Raw genomic sequence first — 12,942 nt, 5'->3', positions numbered from 1 at the left:
GCAGGAGATATCTTTTTATTTTTGTGTCTTTTCTATTTCTTCTAACAGTGTTTTATAATTTTTTTTTTTTTGTATAGGTTACTCACCAACTTGGTTAAATCTATTCCCAGAGTGTTTTGTTTGTTTGTTTGTTTTCAATTATATATGGGATGGTTTTTTAACTTTTTCTTCAGGATGACTGTTTGCATGTAGGAAGGTTATTGATTTTTGTGTGTTGATTTTGTGTCCTGCTACTTTGCTAAACTGATTTACTATTTTAATTAGTTTTTCTGTGGGGTTTTTAGAGTTCCCTATGTACATTATCATATCATCTGCAAATAGTGATAGCTTTACTTCTTTCTCTATTTGAATTCCTTGACTGTCTTTCTCTTGCTTAGTGCTCTGGCTAGTACTTCCAGTATTATATTGAAAATAAGGGTTAGAGTGGACATTCTTGCTTTGTTCCTGATCTGAAAAGGTGGCTTTCCACTTTCACCATTGAAAATAATATCAGTCAAATTTTTCATATTTCTTTTATCATGTTAAGGTATATTTCTTCTATCCTGAGAATTTTCAAGGGTCTTCATCAAAAATGGATGTTGAACTTTGTTAAATACTTTCTCAGCATCTATTGACATAATTACATGGATTTTATTTTTATTGTTGATGTGTTAGATTACAGTAATTTATTTTCAGATGTTGAGTCAACCCTATTCCCCTGGAATAAATTTTACTTAGTCATGGTGAATTATCATTTTGATGCATGTTGGATTCTGTTGGCAAGGATTTTCTTATCAGTGTTCATTGGAGAGATTAGCCTATAGTTTTCTTTTTTGTGTGTTATTTTTGGTTTTAGTATTAGGGTAATTTTAACTTCATAGAATATATTTGGTAGTATTCCTTCCACCTCAATACTTTGAAAGCATTTGTGTAGGATAAGCACTAATCCATTTCTAAAGTGTTTGGTAGAATTTATTTGTAAAGCCATCTGGTTTGGGGGGAGGGTTTTGATTACTGTCTCAGTTTCCCTTTTCGTAATTGGTCTGTTTAGGTATTCTACTTCCTCTTTGTCTAGTTTTGGATGATTATAGCGTTATAGGAATTTGTCTGTCTCTTTTAGATTGTTGAACTTGTGTGCATATAAATGATTATAGTAATCTCTAATTATTCTTTTGATTTCTGCTGAGTCTGTTGTTATTTCACTCTTTTGTTAATGATCCTATTTATGTGTGTTTTCTCCTGTTTTTTCTTCATGAGTCTGGCTAGAGGTTTTCTATTTTATTTTTTTGAAGAACCAACTTTTGGTTTCATTGATCTTTTGGATTTTTTTACATTTATATTTCATTTATTTCTGCTTTGATTTTTTATTACTTCTTTCTACTTTTTGGGGGGGAGAGGGAGGGTGGTTGTTGTTATTCTTTCTCTAGTTCTTTGAGATAAGAGATTATGTTTTTTCTTTGAGTTCTTTCTCGGTTCTTGATGGGAGCCTGTATTGCTATATACTTTCCTCTTGTAAATGCTTTTGCTGTGTACCATACATTCTGTAGAGTTGTATTTTCATTGTCATTCTACTTAAAGTGTTTTTTTAATTTCTTCTTTGATATCCTCTTTAATGCAGTGGTCTTTCAGAGTAGTGTCTGCCTCTTTTTTTTTTTTTTTTAAGATTTATTTATGCATGCAAGAACTGCCCTACAGACCAGAGGTGTGTGGGGAAGGATGAGGATACACCAGAGACTGAGTGGGAAGTAGAATAGGCACATTGACTGAAATACACTGCTGAGGGTTGCAGCGGGAGGGTCAGATTTCTGCTGCAAACCTCCCCCTGGGTGCTGGGAATCGAACTCATGCTGCAGTGGCTGGGGATCACCTCATAGTGCTGTGCTTTAATCCTTTGCACAGCCCCAGTAGTGTCTGTTTCAAAACCATGAAGTAGTAAGGCTCCTTGCTTTCTTTTCATGGTTTATTTCTAGCTTAATGGCTTTATGATCAGAGAAGATAGTTGGAATGACTTTGATCTTAATGTATCTGGGATTTTTTGGGGTACAGTATACTGTAGATTTCTGTTAAGCCCATGAGGTCTAGGTCTTTATTTAGGGCTGTAATGTCTTTGTTTATTTTTTGTCTCATTGATCTGTCCTTTGTGGTGTTAAAGTCTCCTACTATATATGTATTTTCTCTGATGTCTTTTTTCAGAGGTGATAGTAATCGTCTTATATATTGTGGTGTTCCTTCACTTGGTGTATCTATGTTGGTGAGTGTTATGTTTTCCTGATGTATTATTCCCTTAATCATAATGTCTCTGTTTACTTTTTGTGTTTGAAATACACTTTATCTGTTAAGTATAGCAGTTCCTGCCTTTTTTTCTTTTTTTCTAGTCCATTTGCTGTAGAATTGCTTTCCAAACTTTTATTTTCAGTCTATGTTTATCTTTTATAGCTGATGTTTTTCCTTGGGACAGCAGAAGGTTGGATTTTGTTTTTTAATCCAGCCTGCCACTCTTGTGTCTTTTTTTTTTTTTTTTTGATGAGTTTAAGATTAAACTTTTCAACTTCTCTGTTTTTTTAAACATGATGATTTGAAATTCTCTGTCCGGGAGTCAGAGAAGTTTTTCTCTGTCATTGTTGCATTATAATGGTTGATATTGATTGGCATCTGTATTTCCCATTTTGTTTGTATTTTTTGTGACTTTATTCCTTGCCTTATTCTGTCCTTATTCATCCCTTTGTTGGTTTGGCTTTAGGACCTCTTGTAGTATTTTTTAAAGTGGGTTTTAATAATGATGATATTCTGGAGAGTCTATCTGAGAAGGTCCTTATTTTTCCTTTATAGAGGAAGAAGAACATTATAAGGAAGGTATTCTTGGTTGGCATTTCTTAACTTGAGTTTGTTGAGTATGTCACTTGATTCTCTTTTTGCCATTAGTGTTTCTTCAGAGAAGTCTGGTGTCAACCTAATTGGTTTTCCTATATAGGTTATTATTGTCAGGATCATTATTTTTTTCCTTATCTTAGACTCTTGGAATCATTACTATTATGTGTCTTTCTGTAGTCTTCCTTTCATTGTGCTAATTTGATTATCTCTGCTTCCTGTATGTCTATTTTCATCTTCTTTTTCATGCTTATGATTTTTCTCTTCAATTATCTCCTTAAATAGTTTCTCAGTTCCTGTCTCTTTACTCACCTTCTGGGACCACTCATTGTGTCAGATAGTTCTCAAATTGTTTTTTCATTCTTTTTTCCTTTGATTCTTTTTATATCTATATTTTTGAGAGTATTGGTTCATTCTTCCATTTATCAATTCTGTTTTGTTGCTTTCTCCAGAATTCTTTAGCTCCTCCATTAATCTTTTAATTTCTGCATTTCCTTCATTTCCTTCTTTAGAAATCAGTTCATTATTTATATACGTCATACATCATATCATTCCTTTCCTTTTCGTCTTCTCTTGTTTTTAATCATGATGATTTGAACTTATCTGGCAGGCAGAGAAGTTCTTCTATGTCATTGTTATGATCTGATGGCTGATTATTGTTGTTGTGTATCCTTTCCCTGTGGGCTTGTTTGCTTTACAATTTGTTCTATGTGTTGGGCCACTTGTGCTGCTGGTATACTGACAGGTGTCTTTGGGCTGCTCCTTCTCAGTTGTCAAGAATTGATGGATACATCAAGTCCAGCACTTTTATGCCAGATTCCACAAGAGTAGTGATGCTGTGGATATGTTGATGGGTACTGACCCTGACTTCCAACAGCCCCATTGGCAAGCCTGAACTTGGTTGGGACCCACAGTTCACCTTCATGGTAGAGCACTCCTCTCTACTCAGTTCTGAAAGGGTGCCATGGGGCCTCCAGCAGAAAGAAAAGAAAGCTCACCTGAACTTTCCTTTTCACCTTTGTTTTCAGAGCCCTCTCTTTCCCAACTCAGTTCCAGAAGAGGATCTCTGGGTTGCTGGCTTCCAGTGATGGCTGCACTTTCCTAGTACTCACAGTTCACCTTGATAATGGAACCCTCCCTCTCTCTACACAGTTCCAAAAGGGGGACATAGGGCCTCCGGCAGCCTTGCTCAGCCCACACTTTCCTGCTTACCTTTGTATGTGGAGCCCTCCCTCTTTCAACTGAGTTCCAGAAGGGGATCACTGGGTGGCTGACTAACAACAATGATATGGGGGCTGTACCTTTCCTGGTCCCTATAGGTCATCTTGATCACAGAGCCCTCCCTCTCTCTACTTATCTGAAAGTGGTATGCAGCTGCCAGCAGCCTTGCTTGGCCTGCGCATTCATCACAAAAGCAGATTGTTAACCTGTATCGAATACTTATTCTGAGCTTCAAAATCCTGGAAGGTTTCTACAGTATTTTTGTTGTTGTTTTTTAACTCCTTGCAACAGTATCAGCAGCTAGGTACTGATATCTTCCCTGTTTCATAAAGGGGGGAATGGAAAGTTAAAGAATTAACTGACTTTCTTATGTTGTGATAATGTATAAAAGACAGTGGATGCAGGTCATTCTCCAGTGTCCATGCTATACCACTTCTCATTTACTCTAGGGACTTGAGTAATACCTAGCTTTGTCTTGGCAATATAATCATATATAAGACAAGAATAGAAACATGTTTATCAGTATATAAAAAAGTGTTTGCCTTCTGACATTGCCTCTCTCTAGACTACAGTTAAGAAGTAAGTGTATCACATATGCTAAGTTTAATGAATTGTGTGGATGTTTATGGTGATGTATGACTGCCATTTATTCACTCATATGTCTTGTCTGGGCTGGACATTTCTCTGTGGCGGAGGAAAGTTACGAAGGATTAAATCAATGTCCATCACACTGGGAATGTACTTCAGTAGCAAGACTTGCTTCAGGTCTTGGCCTCACAGGGAAGGTGATACTTGATGAATCTCTAGTCAATGGATTAACCTTTGCGCCTTTCTTTGCAGCTCTCCCTTTTTCAGCCTATCCTGGCCAGCAGGTCTGTCTGTCATGTCTCAAATAATCCAGAGAAAGAGAGGGGACATTTTCACTAGGCAAATCTGCTTTAGCTTATAATTTCACCCTTTGCTGATGATTTCTTTGCTTGATATTGACCTAGAACCTTTAAATCCCCAGGAGTGTTATTGACTCTTGGTTTTTGCTGTGAGTAGCACCTGAATGGGGTGTTTCTATTGTGAATGGTGTCAGGAACAAAAAGGAGGAAGATATGGTTGGTGTCTCATTCTACAGCAATATTAAGACTCTCATTTTTGGGTTCTGAGTTTTTCCATTTTGTTGCTGCTAGATTCTAAGTACCTAAAAGAGTTCTTGCTACTAATTATAGGAAGAAATAAGAATATGTAACCTTACTAAGATCCGAGCTTTAAAAATATAAACAACTTATTATATATTAAAATTGAAAGAAAATCAAATCAAAGAAGCTTTAATAGTATATGTTCTTTTATAGCTTTGAAAAAAGATGGGATTTTTTTATTGTGGTAAAATGCACATGATACAGAATTAATCATATTTAAGTAGCATAGTTTCATATTGTGCAGCCATCACTCATCCTCCTACAGAACTATTTCATCTTCCCACACTAAAATACTAATTGCCCATACCCTCTCCCTGACAACCCTGGCAACCCCACCTTCTTTCTGTCTCTATGATCTGGACTACTGTGGTACCTAATAAGTACTGTAGTATCCATATAAGTAATGTAGTACCTCATATGAGTAGAATCATACTTATCCTTTGTGTGTAATTTCATGTTGATAATTTATTGATAATTTTCTTATTATATGAGTAATATCTGCTTTGGAAAAACTTAAAAAGTACTTATAAACCAGAGTTCTACTCAGATAAACATTAATATCATTTTTATATATTCAGTCATTTTTTTTCTTTGATCACTGTATGTAGACTGCAATGTAATAATAATATTACTAGTAATAACTAATACTATAGTTATTAAATTATAATAAATCATAATTTATTGTCTACTTTTCACTTAACAAGGAATCATGAAGACAAACATCTGTCAATCCCTTCAATATTTTCTGCATAGCTATTTCAATGACTGTAATATTTTTCTCTTCAGATGTATCATTATTAATGAGCAATATTCTTTTTATTCTTGTGTGGTCAGGAGCAGCATTCTGTTTGTACACCATTATCTTTTTTTAACTGAATCACCTCCCATCTGAAGGGTAGCTCCTTTGCCTTTGGGTTGGTGTCTGCTAAGCAAATCCCCATATGGCCAGCTCATTGACCGGATGCCTAATATTCACACCTTTATCATTTATTTATGCATTATTGATTATAGTTCACACTTTTGATAGCACCTTTCTTTCTCTAGGGCAGCAGGGCTTTTCAGTTTGATTGACACCATGTGGCCTCCAGCAGTGACTCTGGAAATTGCTGGCTCCAGTCCATCCTGTGGTGAAGTAAATGTAATATATGAAAAGCAGCCCCTGTCACCCTATGCTCTGTATCAGATACCTACCTCCCCCAACTTCTAACCCCACCCACGCTGCTACAGGACACTCCCCAGAGACCCCAAGTCCAGTGTATATCAGCCAGTATGGAAGTTCAGAATCACTTGTCTCACTGTGAAGCCAAAACTCTGGTTGTTTTCCCAGCTGTGCTAGGAACTTGATAAAAAATGTGTTGAAAGCACAATCACTATGTACCTCAGCATATCAGTGAGGGTGTTAGCCTCAAGACACAGGGTATTATCCTCCACCTCCTTCTATTCACTATCAACATTCAATTACCATTTGAAGGAGAAATTCAAATAACCTAGTAAATAAAATCCAAAACTACCTGTACAACTACGAGGTAAACTAGAATTTTCTATTTTCCTGTCTCATTAAATTATTTATGGCAGTTGCTCACATGTAGCAAAATTGATTGGTTAAAATGTGTCCCCTTGTACCGTTCCAGTCCTTGTTCAGCAGTCTAGTCATGGCTGCTTTGGGCCATAGCCCCTAAGCTGACCATCCTATGTGTGTGGTAGCTGAGATGAACACTAGCACTGTGCTACATTTTATAATCATTGTCAAAACTGCCCCATTTCCGTATTACTTTATTTTTTGCAGAGAAGAACTGGGGTACAGGCCAGAGGTGTGGGCAGTGGAAAGAATACAACAGAGTCATAGTGGGGAGCAAAACAGACAGATTTATTGAAACACTCTGCTGAGGGAAGCAGCAGGCAAGACAGGAGAGGTCTGATGCCATATTTTGGGCTAGCTCCCTAGCCAGGTATTGAACTTAGGCCATAGCAGTGATAGTGCTGAGACTTACAAGGATTCACCAGGGAGGCCCATTTCCAGATTGTTTAACAAAAAGTTTCTAAATAATATTTTCAGTATATTCTGAAGAATAACATCTAAAATTAAATGAATTGGTAATAAATTCAAAAGTATAAAAGTTCTTATACTTGATCTTTGAGTTATTATTTCTTATATGACCATCTAGAGAAAGTAAATCTATGATAACATGTGTATGTGGAAGAGTAGAATTGAACATTGTACTTATCCTTTAACAATATTTTACCTTTTAACCTGTGCCTTATTTTTAAATAGGTAAACACTCATCTACCCTACCCTAGCTTTTGTTATATACTCACTGCTCATCCGAATTTGGGACATATTGACATAATTGAAGACCCCATTTCTAAGCTTTACCAACCTCCAATTCCCCGCCTCTTAAGAGAAATTCTCCAGGTAATATTTGTTCGTGAAAAGTTCTTCAATTATATTTATTGTATTTGTGTTACTAATCTTTTTCAATGCCTTTCCAGAATGTTGATCTCAGTACCCGTTGCAGTTTCTATGCCAGAGTGATTTATCAAAGATCAAAGGTAATCTCTCCTACTACTTATTTTTCTCATTTTATAATCTCTCCCACCATTTATTTTTCTCATTGTATAATGTATGAGTGTTTATAAAGATTATTAAAGCATTGACTCTATTAGAAACTAATAGTCTATAAATAGAAAAGCACTTTTAAAATCCAGTTAAGTAAATGCCAGATGATTTTACTTATATGTGGAAACTACAGAAACCAAGTGATCAGATGAAGACAAACTGTTAAGACTGACTTTTGAAAGCAGAAGGGGGAGTGGGAAGTAGGGATGGGGGATAGAGGAGCATGGTGGAACATGGCAGAGGACTGTGGTCACTTTGGTGGTAGGAAAACTGTGGTTGACATACCCGAGGGAAGAAATGCTTCATTATGAAAAAAATAAATAAGGATGTTTAAAAATTAAATAAATTAAATAAATAAGTAAAATCCAGCAAGGCATGCCCTTGTGTTTGTGTGGCCTGCCCGCCACTGTGTTAAGTACTGGGATACAAAACAGTTGCCCACATACAGCTCTTCCTGAAAAATTCTCAGCCCAGTATATATTAGTACCTTCTCAACTCATAGGCAGGTTGAATGAAGTAAAGAGAAGCTGAAATAGCATTTCTAGGGTGAAAGTAGAAATGACATGATTAGTTCTACCACTTCTAAGAATCTGAGAAACTTCAGTCCTTAAGGAACACTATGGTCCCCGTGAGGCCTGGGCAGTTCCAAGGAGCTGCAGCCTGGAGAAGCTTGTTTTCAATTCCTTGCCATTCAGTAGATCAGCTGGGAGTGGACAAGGGAAGGACATGTTCTTGGCAAACTGAACACATGACATCAGTTCTGTAAGCAACTTCTGCTTGTCCTGAACTCACAGAGGAGCATCTATGTGAACTTCAATCAAAAGTCATATAGAACATCCCACTCTTAGTGTTCTTTTTCTTTTTCTTCATTTACCTTTTAGTCATTTAACAACTAATCCATGCCTTTCCTGAAGAAAGAGAGTGAATGGCATCAGTCATTCAGCAGAGCTCCCTGTTCATCATCCCCAGGTGTGGCTTAATAGGCAGGGGGATAGGCTGTCAGTGAAGAGAGGACCTGGGTACTTGATATGTTTCTTATTTTCCAATTCAGAAGGAACCGAAGGCTAAAGTGTGAAGTCCTCTACCGGGCATCTACGGGATTGGGATTTTGAGACATGCTTCGCCCTGGCACAATTCCACTCTAAAACATATTCCAGACTGTGGGATCAGGACATCAGGCAGTGGATCACTGTTCAGCTGCCATTTATACTGCATGTAGAATGTTGTCCTTGGGGGCACGTTAGCAGAGTGTCCTGCACTCTGACCCCGAGAGCCCATCCAGCTGAGACTGAAGTGGAAAGTAAAGAAAAGTGAGTGAAGACATGCACACACCATAGTTGGGTCTCAGACACCTGCTCTCAGACAACAGAACCTTGGATCAGAGAAAGAGACTGCATGAATTTAGGGCATTGAAACTTCCACCTGCCCATGGGATGACTTAAAGCATTGATCCCTTCCTTTCCCAAATTCTTAACCAAAGTGCAGCCTGCAACAAACTTGAACTTCAGTGGTATTTGTATTACTTTACCAGGGATTGGTAGCACTTAGTTAGGATTTAGTCAGGGCTGCAGAATTCAATGAAACAAATTCTTCCACTCACTTAAATTCATTTTACATCTGTATCCTGCATTTGTAGGAAAGACAATCATCAGAAAATAACTTCCTCAGGGAGAAACTGAAATAAACTAAGGCCTGGGCCACTATGTTGTTAAGCCAGTCACCTACACATGCCACAGTGATAGCTGACTTTAGAATGGCCCTGTGAGTCATTATAATTACCCAAACTTTCAAAGATTCAGTTGTATTTCCATTATACTAAGATTTGAAAATGAGATTTTTTTAACTTTTAAATTAAATTATTCAAAATTTTTATAATCACAGTAATTACAAATTCATAGTAGTTACAAAGAAATGTTTCAGAGAGGCCCTGGATACCCTCCCCAATGTGTGCAGCCATACACACAGTGACCAAAGTACACTAGCAAAACAAGAAACTGATGTTGGCACAGTTGTTGCTGATTCAGATCTTACCAGTCATGCAGATGTTTGTATAACTCTGCAGTTTTGTCACATGGGTATCTTCCATAACTTCCACCAAATCAATGTGCTCAGCTGCCTTGTGTTCCTCTTTGTTTCCACACCTGCCCACTTCCCCATCCTTCAACCTGGCAAACACTAACCTGTTCTCATCATTATAATAGAATGATATTTTATGATGAGCACATAAATAGAACCATGTGGTATATGTATAAACACCCTAGTTTCCGAGGCCTACCATGCAGAATTCTAAAAACTTCATTGCACAAGACAACGGGAATTTATTGTCTCACATTTCCAGAGACCTATAGTCTGAAACTAGGGAGTCAGTAAGGATGGGTTCCCACTCACATTTCAGGGGAATGTCCCTCCTTTCCCCTCATAGCTACTGTTATTACTAGTAAGCCTTCATCTCCATTGTTTTGTGGACACATTATATCAATATGAGCCTCCATTTGGTCTTCCTTCTGTCCAAATTTCCTTCCTGCTATCCAAATTTCCCCTTTTTACAATGACACTGGTCACATTGAATTAGGGCCTACTGTAATTATTTCAACTTAGCTTGGTTAAATTATAAAAACTATTTCCAAATAAGGCTACATTCCTAGAGCTAGTCATTCAACAAATCTTTTTGGAAGAACAAAATTCAATTCATCAGCTCCTTTTGAGATTGACTCTTAAAATATATTTATTTTATTTATTTATGCATACAATTGTTAGGGTATAGGCCAGAGGTAAAGGGGTGAGGATTTATCAGCAACAGAGTGGGGAACAGAATAGGCGGTTGACTGAAATACACTGCTGAGGAGAGCACCAGGCGAGACAGGAGAAGTCTGCTGCACCATGTGGGTCAGCTGCCTGGCTGGTGAGTCAAACTCTTGCAGCATTGGCTGGCAATAACTTCATAGTGCTGATACTTTAACCCTTGTGCCACCAAGCAGTCCTGAGATTGTCTTTTTTTTTTAATTAACATTCTCTAGAGACTCATGCAGAAAGAGAACTAATGATGTTGAATATTTTTTTTATGTGTTTATTTTCCAACTATATATAGCTTTTTGGTGAAATGTCTTTTCCTATTTTGGGATTAGATGGCTTGTTTATTGTTGAGTTTTTAAAGTTCTTTACACATTCTCTATACAAAGCCTTTGTCAACTATATGATTTGTAAATATTTCTAGGGGTCTTCTTATCCTTTTAACAGGGATTTTTTTTAAAGATTTATTTATTTATGCATACAGAACTGGGGTACAGGCTAGAGATGCAGGGGTGGAGAGAGGATTCACCAGAGACAGAGTGGGGAGCAGAACAGGCAAATCGACAAAGTACACTGATGAGGGGAGCAGCGGGTGGGTCAGGAGAGGTCTGCCATGCCATGTGGTCACCTCAGGGCTAGGGATTTAACTCATACTGAAGTTGCTGCAGCTGACTTACAGTGGTGCATCCTAACCCACTGCACCACCAGGGAGGCCCCTTAACAGGGATTATAAAGGAAAAAAAATTTTAAAGATTTATTTACTTATTTATGCATACAGAACTGGGTACAGGCTAGAGGTGCAGGGGCTGTGAGAGGATTCACCAGAGACAGAGTGGGGAGCACAATAGGCAGATCGACGAAGTACACTGCTGAGGGAGCAGCAGGTAGGTCAGGAGATGTCTGCTGTGCCATGTGGTCACATCTGGGGCGGGCAGGGTTCAAACTCATGCTGAAGTGGCTTTAGCTTATTAGCGTTGTGCTTTAATCTGCTGCGCCACCAGGGAAGGCCTATAAAGCAAATTTTTAAAAATTTCATGTGGTCAAATTTTCCTTTTATGAGTCATTGTTTTGTCTAAGGCTTAAGTCAAGTCTAAGATATGTCAAATCTCTTTGCCTAATCCTAGGTTCCAGAGCTAATCTTTACGTTCTTTTTCTAGAATTATAATTTTGCATTTGAATCCATGAAGCATTTCTTACTGTTTTTTGTTTGTTTTTTGTGGCACAGAAGAACTGGGGTGTAGGCCAAGGGTGCAGGGGGTTAAGAGGATTCACCAAAGACAGAGTGGGGAACAGAACAGGTAGATTTACTGAAATGCACTGCTGAGGGGGGAGCAGCAGTTGCAGAAGTCTGTGCATCATGTAGATTAACTTCCTGACTGGGGATCAAACTCAGGCTGTTGTGAGAGTGCTGAGACTTAACCCCTAGGCCACTAGGGAGTCCCTCCATGAAACATTTTGAACTGGTATTTATATAAGGTATATGGTTAAGTCAAGATGCTTTTTTCTTTTTGTGTATGAATATCCAGTCATTCCAGCATTATTTGTTATTGTGGAAGAGATTTATTTTTAACAAAATTTTAGCAAAAAGTTTGGTAGTACTGTTTTAATTTAATTGTTATATGTGTCTGTTACTCATCAGTTTAATGGCTATTTTATTCATTACTCCAGTGGTAAAGCCAATTTGGTAGTTAATTTCTTTTTTTAAAAAACATTTATTTATTTATGCATACAGAACTGGGTTACAGGCCAGGGGTGTGGAGAGGTGAGAGGATTCATCAGCGACAAGCAGGACAGGCAGATTGACTGAAATACACTGCTGAGGGGAGCAGCTGGCTGGTCAGGAGAGGTCTGCCATGCCAGGTGGGCATGGCCAGCGATCAAACTCAGACTGAAATGGCCAGGGATCACTTTATAGTGCTGTTCTTTAACCTGTTACTCTACCAGGGAGGACCCTTATAGTTAATTTCAAAGGAAATTAGACCATTTTGGTTCACCAAGAGATTAAAGAGGCAAAGAGCTTAATTCTGTATTTTTGAGGAGCATATAAAATCTTCGAAGATTGTCAGAACTCCCAGCTTCAGATAATCTTTTAGAAATCTTTGCTACTTTTTAAAATGTGATTTTGCTAGTTTTCAAAAAAAAAGTCCTGTATAGCTCCATAGTTTGGCATAGGACCATGTGTTGCACTAAGTTGTCATGTCTCTTTCCTTTTCAAACAAAATACATCTTCATCTTGCTTCTCTTTGCATGACTCTGGACTTTTTGGAGAATACAGGCCAA

At 37.7% G+C, this 12,942-nt stretch overlaps 1 protein-coding gene across 4 annotated transcripts in view; it reads left to right on the top strand.

Annotated features, from left to right (window-relative positions):
- Nucleotides 1–12,942, top strand: part of SPIDR (scaffolding protein involved in DNA repair) — a 363,400-nt gene that overhangs the window by 327,621 nt on the left and 22,837 nt on the right. For 3 of the 4 annotated variants that reach the window (XM_012723065.1, XM_012723063.1, XM_012723066.1), the window contains exons 12-14: nucleotides 6,300–6,393; nucleotides 7,528–7,668; nucleotides 7,746–7,805. In XM_012723065.1, coding sequence (XP_012578519.1) covers nucleotides 6,300–6,393; nucleotides 7,528–7,668; nucleotides 7,746–7,805 — 295 coding nt within the window. The remainder of the gene's footprint in view (nucleotides 1–6,299; nucleotides 6,394–7,527; nucleotides 7,669–7,745; nucleotides 7,806–12,942) is intronic. The other variant, XM_012723064.1, reaches the window with a different exon arrangement.

This window comes from Condylura cristata, unplaced genomic scaffold (genome assembly GCF_000260355.1).
Source record: "Condylura cristata isolate star-nosed mole 26May11 unplaced genomic scaffold, ConCri1.0 scaffold00009, whole genome shotgun sequence".
NCBI classification, from domain to species: Eukaryota; Metazoa; Chordata; class Mammalia; order Eulipotyphla; family Talpidae; genus Condylura; species Condylura cristata.
The sequence above is the reverse complement of the archived record's forward strand: the minus strand, read 5'-3'. Positions and strand labels throughout refer to the sequence as shown.